This window comes from Musca vetustissima, unplaced genomic scaffold (genome assembly GCF_032173495.1).
Source record: "Musca vetustissima isolate MV318-11 ecotype Yass unplaced genomic scaffold, APGP_CSIRO_Mvet_v1 utg1963, whole genome shotgun sequence".
NCBI lineage: Eukaryota > Metazoa > Arthropoda > Insecta > Diptera > Muscidae > Musca > Musca vetustissima.
Genome location: NW_026880777.1, coordinates 241,470 through 257,388, shown reverse-complemented (window position 1 = coordinate 257,388; position 15,919 = coordinate 241,470). Strand labels below are relative to the sequence as shown.

Sequence of the window (15,919 nt, the reverse complement as noted above, 5' to 3'; positions counted from 1 at the left end):
ATGCAGTTATGGTATATTATAGCTACTACAATGAGAATGGATATATATTAATTTTTGGAAGAAAGATTTGACACCACATGAGAAAATACCAAACAATGGGGGATACTATTATATGGGGCTACACGGAAAATTTTACCAATATTGCTAATTTTTGGTCAAGAGGTTTTGATCATCCAAAATAAAACATTACAGCCACACTGGAGCAAACTTCCCAAAATGCCGAATATATGGGAGCTACCTCAAAGAGTGGAAAAATGTAGATAATTTTAGTGCGATTCATTCTACCAAATAAGAATCAAATGCCAAATTACAGCCAATTAGATTTAAAAACGTGTGGGGGATTTGGACACAGCATCAAAAAATGTGGGGTACTATTGGATGGAGGATATTTGGAAGCTTGGGCGAATATAAAACACCGAATATTAAGGGATACCGTTATATGGGAGCTATCCGAATATTTGTGTCAATATTGATATTATTAATTAGAGAGATTTTCTGCTCCATAAGTATTCCTAATATTACATTATAAGCAATTCTGTTGAACATTTCCAATATCAAATATCTTATAAGTAGTAGAAATGTATGTTGGAGGGCATAAAAACAATCCTAAAATTCCGAAAATTAGACATAAACAATATTGCTAGGCAAGACAACGTTTGCCGGGCCCGCTAGTAGAATAATAAAATAAAAATATAAAATTTGTTAAATTGTGGCAGCAATCTTATAGGTTTTAATATCATTTACTAGGTTTTGTTTAGAGCATGTATTTATATTTATAGTAGTTTTGTGTTGAATTTTATTGAAAGAATTTAATCTATATATATAAAAGAGTTGCGTTATAAGCGACTGACTGATCATCAACGCCCAGACGAAACGGCTAAAGCTAGAAACTTGAAATTTGGCATGTAGGTTGGGTTTGGTGGGGAGGCGTGTGATAAGGCAGGGTTTTTGGAAATTCGTACTAAAAGGTACTAAAAACTGCTTTACGGGGGAACGGTTAGAATTAGAACTTTGAAATTTGGCACGTAGCTTTGTCTATGATGAGCGAAGTGGTATTTATGAAAAAAATTGGAATTTAGTACTAAGAGGTACTAAAAAGTATTAAATATTATATTTAAATGGAATCGATAGAGATACATATTGAAACTTTGTATGTAGCTTAAGCTATGAAAACAAGAACGACGTGCACAAATATTTGTTGCAAATTAGTACTAAAATGGTACTAAAAAGTACTATAACTGTATTTCGCCGGAACGGTCGGAAGTAGAACTTTGAAATTTGGTATACAGCTTTGTCAACAATAATCCAAAGGGCATATATGAAGCTTAAGCTGTTACATATAAAATGCTGTACAAAAATATCCTTTGGAAATTAGTATTGAAATTGTACTAAAAATATATTACACCGGAACGGTTGGAAGTAGAACTCTGAAATTTTGAATGCAGCTTTGTCAATGATAGGCGAAGGGGAATCCGTGAACAAATTTTGTACTTAATGTACTAAAAAGTATTATATTACAATGGAACAATTTGGAAATGAATACTAATGTACTAAAAAGTTATGAATATTATATTACAATAGAACCGATAGAGATGGGAATTAGCTTTTACTATTACAAATTAGTACTTAGGAGGTGATAAAAAGTACTGAATAAAAAATACAATGAAACCTTTAGAAATAGAAATCTGAAACGTGGTATGTTGATTTAACTATTACAAATACTTCGCTGTGCATAATTTTTTGAAATTAGTACTAATATGGTACTAAAAACTAAAGGACAACTGAAACATAGTATGTTACTTATTTATTTCACATATAAGTACAAAATTCTGTACCATTGTTAGTACGCAAACTAATAAATGTTAGTATGGAAACTACTAAAAATTTTACATGGGTATTGAGCGATTAGAAGCGGTAAAATAAATAAATAAAAGTATACAAGTACTAAATATTGGGTGCGGTAAAACGGATAAAGATAGAAACTCTTATTAAATACTTATCTGGAACTATAAGATTAAAATGTACTAAAAAGCCCAACATATTGTATACGGCGGTACAGGTGGATATAGAATTTGGTACAAGGATTTTTCTATGAAAAACAATGTAAACAACTAAATATTGTATACGACAGAAGGAGTAGAGGTATAGTCCACAAATTGTGTATGTATATTTAGCAATAACAAATTAAAAAATGTATTTTTTGTTGAAAATTCGTACTAAAAATTACTAAATAGGAAAGTTTAGAGAAAGATATCTGAATTTTAGTATTTATCTTTGACTGTGGCAATTAAAATGTTTTATGAAAATATTTTACTAAAAATTACCGCGAGTTACATAAAATATAGTTTCCAATTTGACATGGATCTATACTACAACGAATGATTATGTATTTTGGCTTAAACTTCCGATGTAGTGAAAAACGGACGAGACTTCATATACAAAAAAGTGAAACTATGCAAACCAGCCGCTAAACACCACAAGTACTAAATTGTTGGCACTTCAAAACAAAAATGTTTTTAAAACTTCTACTTAAAAGTACAGATATTTATTTCCAATGAGTCTTCTAACCACACTGGACTTTCGATGTTATGAATAATTGGCGGGATCTTTATGTCGAGGATATACAAAAAATATCGAAAATTTTTCCAATGGGGATTTTGTAACAAGTAACATACAAAAATTTCCCATAATATGATGCGCTTTGCAGAATATTGTATTAGAAATTCGTACTATAAGGGTACACAAGTACTAAAACGTACTACAAATTTTACCATTAGCATTTAATTACCGAAAGAAGCAAAAAAGTTAAAAAACGTACTATTTGCATTAGTCCATCGGGAGGATCGAGAAAATCATACACTTTCAGAAAAATAAATATAAGAAAGTTGTACTCGATTTATTAGGTTAAGTAGATTTACGCATCAACGTTTCGGTTCGAAAGAAAAGCTGAGTAGGATCTAATATTTTATTCGAAATATTTCAAATTTATATTTAGTCCAAAAGTAAAGCTAAATTAACGCTTATTTATTTTAACTATAAAAAATCCACTAACGACGTAGCGGGCATATGCTAGTTATCCTATATTAAGGGACCCCCCCATTCTCGGGGTCAAAATTTTTTTGATTTAATTCGAATCTACACTAATTCAAGATTGTCCCTACAAAATTTCAAGTGAAAATCTCAAGAACACTTGAAAATATAGTAGATTTATTGTGTCAGCATCAAGTGACGGCTAAAGGGATTCTCAAACTTTAAAAGTGTTTTTCTCTTTTGCGAATGGCGGGCACAATAACTCAAAAACTAATAACCCAATCGATTCCAAATTTTTACACGTTTCTCTGTGAGTGTATAGCTATCGTATGAACTAGGATAAAGCCAATCGTTAAAAACTTGGTTTTTGGTCAAAAATCGGCGATTTTTTAAAAAATATTTTTCAAAGTTCCGCCATTTTGTTAATTTTAGAGCGAAGTCAATAATCCTAGTTCATACAAGAGCCAGACATGTACTCTTTCTAAAACCGTTGGAATTTTCGGATTCCGATGTTCCAGTGAGGAGTTATCATGCCCGCCATCAAAAATAAGGACTTTTCTTTAATTACAAAAAACAATAACAAATTTTTTTGTAAATAATTTTTCTTCTCTTTTAAATCTTCAAATATATATGTGCAAAGTTACAAACCTTAACAAGCATTGGTATTGATTTACCAGCCCATTGAAAATCTTGAAAAATTAAAATCGAGAATGGGTGGGGTTCCCTTAAATAAAGTTTAGATATGTTCTTTAATCATGACGCAAACACTCGGCAATCTGTTCCTTTTAAATGTTAGGCTGGGGAAAAAGAAAACCATTACTTTTTCGGATGTTTGGTGCTTTCTGTTGTGAGTTACAGGTTGTTAAAAATGGAAGTGAACAAAGAGACATTTCGGTACATTTTACAGTTTTTTTGAGAAAGGCGAAAATGCAATCTAAGCGGCTAAAATTGTGAATGTGCATTATGAGCAATTTGGTTTTGTAGATTCCTTTCAGGAATATTTGATGTTACACATAAAATCGGAGAATGATCGAAGTTGACCGGCATGTTAGCAGTCGTAATCTATTAAACCATTTAATAAAAAAATAAACAATTTACAAAAAAAAAAAAAATAAATAAATAATGGATTTTGTTTTTCCCAACCTAATATTTACTCGTTGCTATGATATTGTTTGTTTACGTTGTAACAACATTAACAGGACACGACCGCCTAAACTTGCATTGACATTATTAATTTCGATGAAAAAGTAATCTACAAGTATCTTAATTAAGCTTATACAAAATACAAGTACGGTTCAACAAAAATACACAATGAGTAATTTGGACGATCTATTAGGGAAGAAAAAGCCTGCGGTGTCTGTGTTGGATTTGAGTAGAAATGTTGTGCAGTCTTCTGAGGAGTTCAAACGTTTAATGGAAAAGGTCCCCGAATACAAAATGAGACCTATAAAGGTTCGTGCCGAAGATATAAAAATAAAAGAAAAGGATTACTCTTTCAAATGGAATAAAAAGGAAATGAAGAAGCTTTTAAAAAACAACGGTGAACGTGAACCATTGTATACGTATGCCGATCCAGTACCCAGCGAAATGAAGGACGTAAATATTTCTGAGCTGTGCGTTGTGCCCATCGACTGGAAAATGCTTACCACTTTGAGACCGAAATCCAAAACGGAGGAAGAGTTCTTTTCGCGTATGGTCGAAATGGGAAAACTCCAACTTAAGACAGAACAAAGAGACCGCAGAGAATTTATGCTGAACAATTACGTAAAAAAACTAAAAAATAAATCCGGTATTGTGGAAACGCGACTTCAAACGTGCACAGAATGTGGCGAAGAAATGTGCTCAGGTATATATATATATATTTTTATATATTATAATTTGATGATCACATATTAAATAACGATATCGCATTTTAATTGATCTAGGCAAAGCCTGTACCGAATTCAACTATGACATGTTTGCACGAGTTGAACCAAAATGTCCTAAGACGAAACCAATACCAAATACTGCAAATAAAAGTAAAATTAATGGACGCAAGAAAATCGCTTCGAACGTATCAAAGACAAAATCAAAAAAGCCTAAATAGACATAACAATAAAACAAAAAAATGGGGTTTTAAAATTGTATAAGTTTATTAATAAAGTCAAATTAAATGTGAGGTCACACGACTTCATTATTGTTACACAAAAAAAGCTGTACTCTAAAATAGTTTATTTAGTTCCAGAAATCGGTCTTTAATATTATATTAGAATTACTGTGCAGGAGCCTTTTGTCTTTGCCTTTGAGGAATTAAATAATTGGTAATGAAGGTTACATCACTTTGAAGCTACAAAAGACAAACCTTTAAGGGGACCCCCCATTCTCGGGGTCAAATTTTTTTTGATTTAATTCGATTCTACACTAATTCAAGAATGTATCTACAAAATTTCAAGTGAAAATCTCAAGGACTCTTGAAGATATATCCGATTTATGGTGTCAGCATCAAGCATCAAAGCCAATCGGTGAAGATCTTCCTTATTTTTTAACTTGGGTTTTTGTCAAAAATCGGCGATTTTCCAAAAATATTTTTTCAATGGTCCGCCATTTTGTTAATTTTAGAGCGAAGTCAATAATCCTAGTTCATACGAGAGCCAGACATGTACTCTTTCAAACACCGTTGAAATTTTCGGATTCCTATGTTCCAATGAGGATTTATCATGCCCCCATCAAAAATAAAGACTTTTCTTTAATTACAAAAGACAACAACAAAACAATAACAAAAATTTTTTGTAAATTATTTTCTTCTATCTTCAATTATATATGTGCAAGCATTGGTATTGATTTACCAGCCTATTGAAAATCTTGAAAAATTAAAATCGAGAATGGGTGGGGTTCCCTTAATTCGATTTAAGCATTTTTTTGCTTTGATAAACAAATATGCGAGTGCACCCATACGTGGCACTCTTGAACAAGGCTGGTACAGTTTTGAACGGAATTTTTCTTACAGTTGGACCTAATAACTGTAAGAAAAACCAGTAAGGAAAGTAGTAAAGTCGGATGGGGCCGACTATATGATACCCTTCACCACTTTGGATATATTCAACAGATGAATCCTAACAGACGTCGCATTTTTAAAGGACCAGCAAACTGAAATTGGATCCATAAACATGTCATTCTACAACCTATACTATTTTTTTCATTTGGATTTCAACAATTTCAGGGAATTTAAAAACATCATTCTAGACCTAATTCAAATTTCGTGCAAACCGAAAGATATTAAGGGATTTTGATACACCATTTACCTTAAATTGGACGAAAATATATAAGGCAGCTATGTCTAAATCTGAACCGATTTACACGAAACTTAAAACACATCATTCTAGACTTAATTAAATACGATATGCTAAATTTCGTGCAAATCGAAAGATATATAGGGACTTTGGTGGACCATTTACATTAAATCGAAGGACAATATATATGGGAGGTATATCTAAATCTGAACCGATTTTCAGGAAACTTAACACACATCATTCTATACTTCATTCATTACGCTGTGCCAAATTTCGTGTATTTACATAAAATCGGACGAAACTATATATGGGAGCTATCTGAACCGATTTTCATGAAACTCAGCACACATCATTCTAGGCCTAATTCATTACGCTGTGCCAAATTTCGTCCAAATCAAAAGATATATAGGGACTTTGGTGCACCATTTACATTAAATCGGACGAATATATATATATATATATATATATGGGAGCTATATCTAAATCTTAACCGATTTTTCCCAATTTCAATAGGATTCGTCCTTGGGCCAAATAAGTGACCTATGCCAAATTTCATCCAAATCGGATCATAAATGCGACCTGTACTTTGTTCACAAAAATACATCGACGGACGGACATGCGTAAATCGACTCAGAAAGTGATTCTATGCATATTCTCAAAAGGAACCATGTGTCTATCTCGTTTCCATTTGCCTGTTACAAACATATGCACAAAGACATAATACCCTGTACCACAGTGTGGTGAAGGGTATAAAAATGCAGTTCAAAACCGTACCTAATATATTTTACACATACACACAAAAATCTATTTTTTTATTAAAATAAAATAAAAAATCAGATCAAAAAAATTGTTCATACATTATTTTGAAAATGGTACTTGAAATTTAGAGAAATAGAAACCCAAAGTCGCCACGACGTCTGCTATATCATCAAGGAACCTAGGAAGCTAGGTTTTAACATTGTTTTTATTACAGCATACCATTAGTGGATTTTATTGGTCGTGACTCTCATAGGTGTTTTCTTCCCCATTACCCTTAACATCTATTGAGTTTTCAGATGGGTCATGACACTTAAAAGGGATTTTGAACAGGAATCTATATATTTTGTATGTAGTAAATGGTGCACCAAAGAGTAAAATTTTGGGCCGATTGACACGAAATTGTACACAACGTACTGAAGTTACCAAGTTTTATTGAAATCGGTTCAGATTTAGATATAGACCCCATATGTATTTTCTTCCGATTTTTATTATATGGTGCACCAAAGGGATACAATTAGGCCGATTGACACAAAATTTTGCAAAATTTACTGAAGTTTGTGTAGCCTAAGGTAAATGGTGCAAACATTTTGCACAACGTATCTAAATGGGTATACAAATGTATCTTGCAAGTTTGCTTGAAATCAGTTCAGAATTAGCTACAATATATATTTTGGTCCGTATCTAGGCTTGTCTGATTGACACATAATTTTATACAACGTATCGAAATGAGACAAAAATAACTACAGGTAAGATTTGATGTAAACGGTTCAAATTTATTACAGTCAATTTGATTGTAATATGTGGACAATATGAATTAGTTTTGTGTTCATCTCCAGAAAAAAGTCATAAAAAAGACAAAATAATCACTACATTTTGGAGATCATTAATTTATTTATTTTAGAAAATTCGATTGTTTTAGCACAGATTGTAATTTAGGACATTTTTATTATTAGAATTCTTCACATCCACCTTTATTTTTAATGTTTTTTGTATTCTTTTTGGCCGATTGCATTTTTTCCTGCAATTTTCAAAAATAATTTAATACCATATTATTTGTACTAAATTCCAAATTTGATCTCTATTTTGAAATGATTCCATACCAAACCACAAAAGTTTACTATTCGATTCCAGTCTAATTACTTCCTAGGGTTGTCAAGCATTTTCATTATACTGCCGTGGAAACAATCTGTGACATTTGGGGAATCGTGTACTGGAACCAGCGTTCGAAAATAAACATTATGGTACCGTTCCATAGTGTTCTGTACCGTACCAAGGTGGATAGGTACACTAAAATAACGTACTGTACCGGTAAACAAACACTAAAAATATTTTTAGCGTTACTGTTCCGGAGCACAACGAAAATCTTCCACTGGTCGGAACACTAAAAATGTTAGTGTTTCACTGTTCGGAACACTAAAAATCGTAGTGTTCCACTGGTCGGAACAATACAAATCGTCGCGTTCCACTTACTTGAACTGTACTGGTAGTGTACCATACACGTCTGTTTTGTTTTTTGATGTAAAATGAGATCAAATAATAAAAAAATAAAAATGAATATAACTTTATTTGCAACTACAAAATGTAGGTATTTTGGCCAGATTTTGTGACAAAATTATACAGCTTTGGATAAAATTTTCATTCATTTACAGAAATCACGATTTTTCCCATAAATTAGGAGATCTCCTTGTAAAATGTTAGTATGAAAATTTTTTCTTAAAAAAATTATACCTGCATCTATTATTCATACTTTTAGGAAATTTTATCAAAAATATTCAAAATTTGGTGATTGACACACAATCAAAATAATTATTACCTGCTTATTCATGAAAAGAAGTGTACAAGTTACGTGGATATGAAAAAAGTAGTTTTATGATTTTGGGATAAATATTACAAGACCACATAAAGGTACCATATAAAAACCGAATTTCATATTTCCGATCAGCGCAATCGATTATAACCCAAAATGCAATTCAATGGAATTTTCAGTTATGAGTTGGCCGTCACTAGACGCCCTTTTTTAGTTACAAAATATTTATTATGTTAAACTGTTGATGTTAATATAATATTACCATTTTTTAATAAAATATAAACAAATACAAATACAAAAAGATATTGTATTTATTAAATATATTGAAAAGAAATAAAAATATAAATTTTATTCATACAAAAATAAAAGATAAATACATCATTTTGTTTTCCGACAAATGGAACACTATAATTTTAAGTGTTCCGCCAAGTGGATCGCTACGATTTCTAGTGTTCCGCCAAATGGAACACTACGATTTTTAGTGTTCCGACCGCGGTACGCTACAATTTTTTAGTGTTCCGACCGCGGTACACTACGGTTTTTTAGTGTTCCGACCGCGTTACACTACGATTTTTAATGCTCCGACCGCGGTACACTGCGATTTTTAGTGCTCCGACAGCGGTACACTACGAATTTCGTTGTGCTCCGGAACAGTAACACTAAAATATTTTTTAATGTTTGTGTACCGGAACACTAACGCTAAATTTGTTTTAGTGTTTGTGTTCCTGGTACGGTACACTACGATAGTGTACCGTTTTTTTGCGAACACTGACTGGAACGTTATTCTACAGAAAAATCCATACAAGAAGCATATATCCTTCCTCTTGTATCGTTCAGTATGTTTTTTCCTTTGGTTGATCTTACACTTATGCGGTAATCGTTACTGGAAAAACAAAATATTTTTGTTCCTTTGCTATATAATAATAAATTTCGTATATTTGTTCTGTACGCGTCCGGACTTAGATTTCTAGATCTACTTAAGCTTAACCAATTTAAAGCAAATTTAACACACTTATTTAAATACAATTTGCGTGGGTAGTAGTTGAAATATTTCATAAATCTTTTAAGCAGCTATATCTCACCAATTTAAAGCAAATTTAACACACTTATTTAAATACATATTTACATAAAACTGAACGACAATATATAGAACCGATTTCAACAAAACATTACACACGTCATTGTAACTTCTATGTGGTACGCTGTACGCAGATTTGTACCTATATAGGACAATTTTGACAAAAACGTGTTTTAGAAAAGTACCTGAAATGACAAATTACCCATATCAATGGAAAAATGTGGCTTAAACCTTCAAAATATTATGTTTAAACAATGATATGTATTGCTAATTTTCTTAATGTATGTATGTTAGCCCAAAAACCGCAATGCCAAATTACAGTCACTAAGATACCGTTATATGGTAGCTATACGAAAACCTGGACCGATAGACCACTTTGAACGCTAAACATCCTAAGCGTAGAACCAATGAATGTGCAATATTTCGGAGCTCTATCTTGTATTTTGCGAGCTCTATCGTTATTCCAATAGATAGATAGATATTGTTAAATCTGCGTTTAATTTGTTTCCGATGGATGGTGTAAAAATGAGCGTAGTTCGATCAGGGGGGAAATGTATTCCCCATTCCATTTAAATAATCTATATCTAGAAAATGAAAGAAAAAAATATTTGTATGCCGCTCAACAAATTTTATTGAAATTGTCACAGTACACCAGCCCATCCAATGAGAGTAACATAGGCTAGATAAACATCTAATATTCCGCGTGGAAGCATCAGTGTATTTTTTAATTTTTTTCTATTTTTTTGCCAAATAGCTCTTAAAATTACGTTTCATGAAGTATGTTTCATGATGAAGTACAAATTTAAGAACACACGAATGTATTTTAATAATAGGTTTTACAGAAATTTCTCCGTTTGTTTCGAAGAGACAATACCATATTTTACGTTGTCTACCATTAAACTATTTTCAAATACCGAAAAACTGATGGTTACCTTTGAATTTACAAAAAATAAATGAAATTTCTAACTGTTGTATTCGAAAGCGTTTAAGAAACACAGTCTTCGCTAATTGCGTTGTCGCTCATTAACATAATCATTTCTAGGTCTTTGTACCAGCTCATCCGCTATTTTCTCAACCTCTACTCTATCGGCTTCTTTAATGCTAAAGATGAACATTCGGCAATTTTCATACACACAACCTCACACTGGGCTCTAATCAGACCCATAACATTATTCGTGAAATATCAAATGTAGCAGCAAACGAAGATGCGGCGGGCTGGTTGTGGCCCAGCAAGATATCCACAATGGATTTTTAATATACAGATGATAAATGAATCACACCTTAGCGTTTAGCGGGTTGGTGGTGCGGAGCCGCAGCTACGTCTGAGCTCGTAACAAGACGTACGAAACACTTACATACCACAATTGATGTAGGAACTATATTTTGGTAATGAGACAATGGCACGAAATTCATTTGCACAAATCCAATTGGAAACATCTTCTTGGACTTGCACATACATACATAGAGACACGTATTCCTTGTTTGCCTGTTTAGCTACAATGTATCTGTCCATTGGAAATTCTCGTACAGAAATGTGAAATGGATTACCTTAGATCTGGCCACAGTAATGAACATCAGAGACTGACTGACCATCGCATGTTTGAGAACCGTAACATATGAGATTGGTGGCACACGTGCAGATTCTCATGGACGGATATTCTTATATGCTCCTTTGCAAGGATTTATGATTTACAACCAAATTGATGGTGTGTTTCGTGAGGGTGTCATGACCAACGACATTTCCTAGTTAACTCGGCCTTGTTACTTCAAAATATTATTCATATGCGGGGCATGTTAACACACAATTTATCAGATGCGATATATATATATATATATATATATAAATATATATATATATATATGTCGAAATAAGCATTTTTGCCCTAAAGAAATAATAATGACATAAAAATTAAGGAATTATGGAAATAAAGCTAAATCCTGGTAGGGGCGGTGGATTTTGTGCAAAATGTATTGGGTTTAAACAAAACAAATCTGAAGAATCTTACTGTAGCCTGAAAAGTAAAGCACAACAGCTAAAGAGACTCTTTAAATTCATCTTCATTAATTTCTGTTGAATGCTATGTTCACCCGAACTGATCGGAGAAGATCAGGATTGTCATCGTTCTGTTTTACGTATATTTGTAATTTGTATATTTGTAACATGTTCGTTGTAACCAAATAAAATCAATGAATAAATAGTTCGTTATAAAAAAGGTTTGCTATATTCGTAGTTCACTATAAGAGTAAACATTTGTATATGACTTAAAACGGTGAGACCAGGAAATGTGTTCGCTATAAAAGAAGTTCGTTATAACCGGTGTTTGTTATAAGCATACTCATCTGCATATAAGGAAATCATTTGAATATTATCTTCGGAACATTGTTAAAAAACTCAGACCCGACCCCAAATTCAATTTATCTTTCCATATCAGTGTGTATCCCCTTAAAATATTGCTATGAAAAGTATTCATAGCCAATTGTGATATATGCACATATTCCCAGACAATTGAAATGCTTTCTTTTGCAGTTTTCGATTATTAAAAAGTAACTACTTGAATTTTGAAAAAGAAAAGATCTTGGCATCTTTGTCCCTGCTGTTGAGGCAAAAATTGTTATTATCGTTCAGTGGCAACTGAGAGATGAGGTCATAAGAGCTTAAATGTCAGTGAGCCAAAAAAAGGGAAGAATTCATAAAAAGTGTCTTTAATAATTTATGTGATACAAGGCTTTGCACAAACACACATATTCGTCCAGAAATCCAAGCATACGCATCTCTTTTGTGAGTGTGCATATAGATATATATGTATACATACCTGTATAAAACTGAAGACAGGTATGCATTTTTTAGTTGCTGCGACGCTCGGATGATGATGAGTAAATGTATAGTTTGGCATGATTATATCGAGAAGATAAAATTACAGTTCGCAAGAATATTTATAATGAAGGTGCAGCCATAAACATGCAAAGATATTAAATTCCATTTAAAATCGTCGATGTTGATGCTCATGTGTGTGGCGTATAAGCGAGAGGTGGCTCATTCGATGCTTGTCCATGCATTTGTATGTCTGTCAGGGTCTCCGTCTATCCGTCCGTTCATGTCGTTGTTGACAATTATTTTCTGAAGCTGCTCTGTATGAACACGTACCCATACGTACTGTCACTTTAAACAGGTTCACTGGGGAAATAAACTTAAGCACAGCTCGTTCATACAACTTATGTTACCCGTTACGTTACTGGCAATGGCACTTCTCCACTTTTCACATGGATACTTATCGGGGCGAATGAACTAAGATTGTTGGCAACAATGCCAGTACGGATGGCATTTGGGATGGATGGTAAATACAATTTTGTCATCGAAGTAATTTTTTGCGAGCTTCATTTGTATATCGGTGGACGGGTAGCTCAACAGCTTTATCTCAGTTTCGCTTTTACAGCTTCCGACGACTGACAGTGACTAAGAGGTTGCAAAAAAAAAAAAAAAAAAAACATAAACCCAATAAGCGATCAACAACAAGCTGGCATTTGTTATTATCTTACATTTTAAAAGTGTCTACAGTGCAATCAATGATGTACAGTGTCTCCTATAGCAAAATGTGGAGTGTATATTAACACGCAATATTTAAAATAGAGCTTTGAAATGTTGCATATACAAATGCTCCTACTAAAATATTAATAATTGGGTATTGGGTAATATTGGGTATTTTGAAACTTTTGAAATAGCCCCCAAATAACGGAGCCCCCAATATTCTATATTTTTGAGCCTTTGGGCACGATTATCATACAAATCTACTGGAATGCAGTATTTTGTGTTCTCTGCATGGCAAATCTTCCTGCTAAAAATTGAGAATTTTGTTCCACTTTTTAGTGTAGTTCAGTAGGTCTGGCTGGTTCTCGAAGGGAATAATCGATTTCATCCAAACTTTGCACATCTTAATATTTCTTCCAAACTTAGTTTAAGTTCGAAGATGGAGAATATCGGTCGTTCCTTCTGGCACCTTCCCCACAAAATGGTCAAAATTGTGCTAAAAATTGATTTTAAAATAACATGCAAACCGATTTTAACGAAACTTTGTACAACCTATTATCTTTACCAAGCCTAGATCAAGTAGGAAGATGGGGCCCACACAAATGGTAAACAATTTTCATTAAACATAAACCTTATAGAAAACGAATAATAAAACGTGTGTATAAATCCGCAAACCATAGGTAGAGGGTATATATCTATCGACAACACCGACTAACACTTTTTTACTTGTTCAGTTTAAATTAGTATTTTTCAGTTTAGTATGTGTATATCCAAATATGGTCAGACTCTCAACATCAATAGAGTGAGCCATAGGAGTTTTGTTGCCCATTGAAAATTGACCGCGACTGTACTTTTCAATAAGTAACACTGGTGGATGGGCAATATGGGGAAAATTTTTAAAATACCTGAAATCGAAATGTTATTTCAAACCGGATTATGTCAAAACATGGACTTAAAGCGCGTTCAGACTGTATTTTATAAACCGACTCGATTAACGAAATCCATTTTGCATTGCATTTCATTACTCGCATTGCATTTCACTCTCGATTTATTTTAAATAATGATCGAAGTCAGTGATCATTATCTAAAATAAATCGAGATATGTGAATATTCGACATAATTTTTCATCCCTTGAATAAGAGGTTCGCCACGTCATAACTTCAAAGAATTAAAATACTCTAAAAAATATAAATGTATGTGTGTTCCAGTCAAAATCTCTTTAAATCAATAATACATTTTTTGCTGTGGAGATTTTCTATCCAATAAGAATCAGCATTATCACATTGGAACCAATTCCGTGGGGGCTATCCGAAAAAGTAGCCCAATAAAAATAATTTTTGCTATGTTGATTTGCTAAAGAATGAACATTCAAAATTCCATATTACATCTAATTCGGTTGAAAAAAAATATATGGGCAGTACCAAAACGTGGACTGATATACCCCGTTTGCAATACGAATCATCTTATGAATAATAACAATATCAGTACAAAATTTCAAAGCTCTAACTCAAATATTGCCATCTCTTGGGAAACCCAAAAATCTTAAATGTACACAACTTGAATATACACTCCATCTTATTGTAGATGGTATAAAAATGTGTAAAGTATACCCCTTAGAGAATATGGCTCTAATCCATGCTTTTTCGCTATATCCACTGCATCCACCTAAAACGCAGAATATTTTGAAGCCGGAATTTCGGTGACTTTTTTTACAAAAATGCGAAATGCGTGCACAACAGCCTCAAAATTCAGAATATTTTGAGTACCGTTATATGGGGCCTAGCTTAAAAAGTGGGCCGATATATCCCAATTTCTATACAACCCATCCTAGGAGTAGCAGCAATGTATGTTAAAAATTTGAAAGAACACAGAAAAAAAATTGTAACCATTTGATAAAAAAATTCAAAAATCCAATTAAAATTTGATTGATTTTTCGCCGATAAAAATAATGTTCATATTTACAATCGCCGATAAAAAAAATTGTAATCCCATTCGAAAATATTTTGATAAAGCAATTCTCATATATACTAAAAATTTTGTTGAATTTTATTTTGTTAATCGATAAAATATTTTTATATTGACAATCTTGTTTATCAAATTATTATTATTTCAAATTAAATTTCTTGTACTAAGATACAAAACCTTTTAAACAGCAATTGCCGATTTTTACCCTTATTATTACAGCTCTCCCACAAAAATACCTCCAAATTTTCAGTATTTTAACGACTTTAAACTAAATGTGTAGCTCTATACCGAATAATAACTTATATTTGTTATCCATCTTTTACAATCTATTCAACAAAGTACTTTGTAATAACGTAATAAAAAATAATATGGCATATTACAAAAAAATTATTAAAAATTGTCCAACAAATTTAATAATTTTTTTGGTCAAACTCGTTTGTTGATGGTTTTATTGTGAATTGTTGGTGTTTGATAAACATTTCCGA

General features: G+C 32.5%; 1 protein-coding gene across 1 annotated transcript; it reads left to right on the top strand.

Moving 5' to 3' along the window:
* Positions 1 to 4,341: 4,341 nt before the first annotated feature.
* On the top strand, positions 4,342 to 5,116 carry LOC133326596 (uncharacterized). Its single transcript, XM_061535225.1, has 2 exons — positions 4,342 to 4,876; positions 4,956 to 5,116. The coding sequence occupies exons 1-2, from the start codon at positions 4,342 to 4,344 to the stop codon at positions 5,114 to 5,116; spliced, it is 696 nt and encodes a 231-aa protein (XP_061391209.1).
* Positions 5,117 to 15,919: the final 10,803 nt, after the last annotated feature.

Bases quoted from the DNA above. Each gene is read 5' to 3' on its own strand.
- LOC133326596 (XM_061535225.1), top strand. From the start codon at position 4,342: ATGAGTAATTTGGACGATCTATTAGGGAAGAAAAAGCCTGCGGTGTCT. The intron at 4,877-4,955 runs GTATATATATAT...TAATTGATCTAG, and splicing joins TGGCGAAGAAATGTGCTCAG to GCAAAGCCTGTACCGAATTC.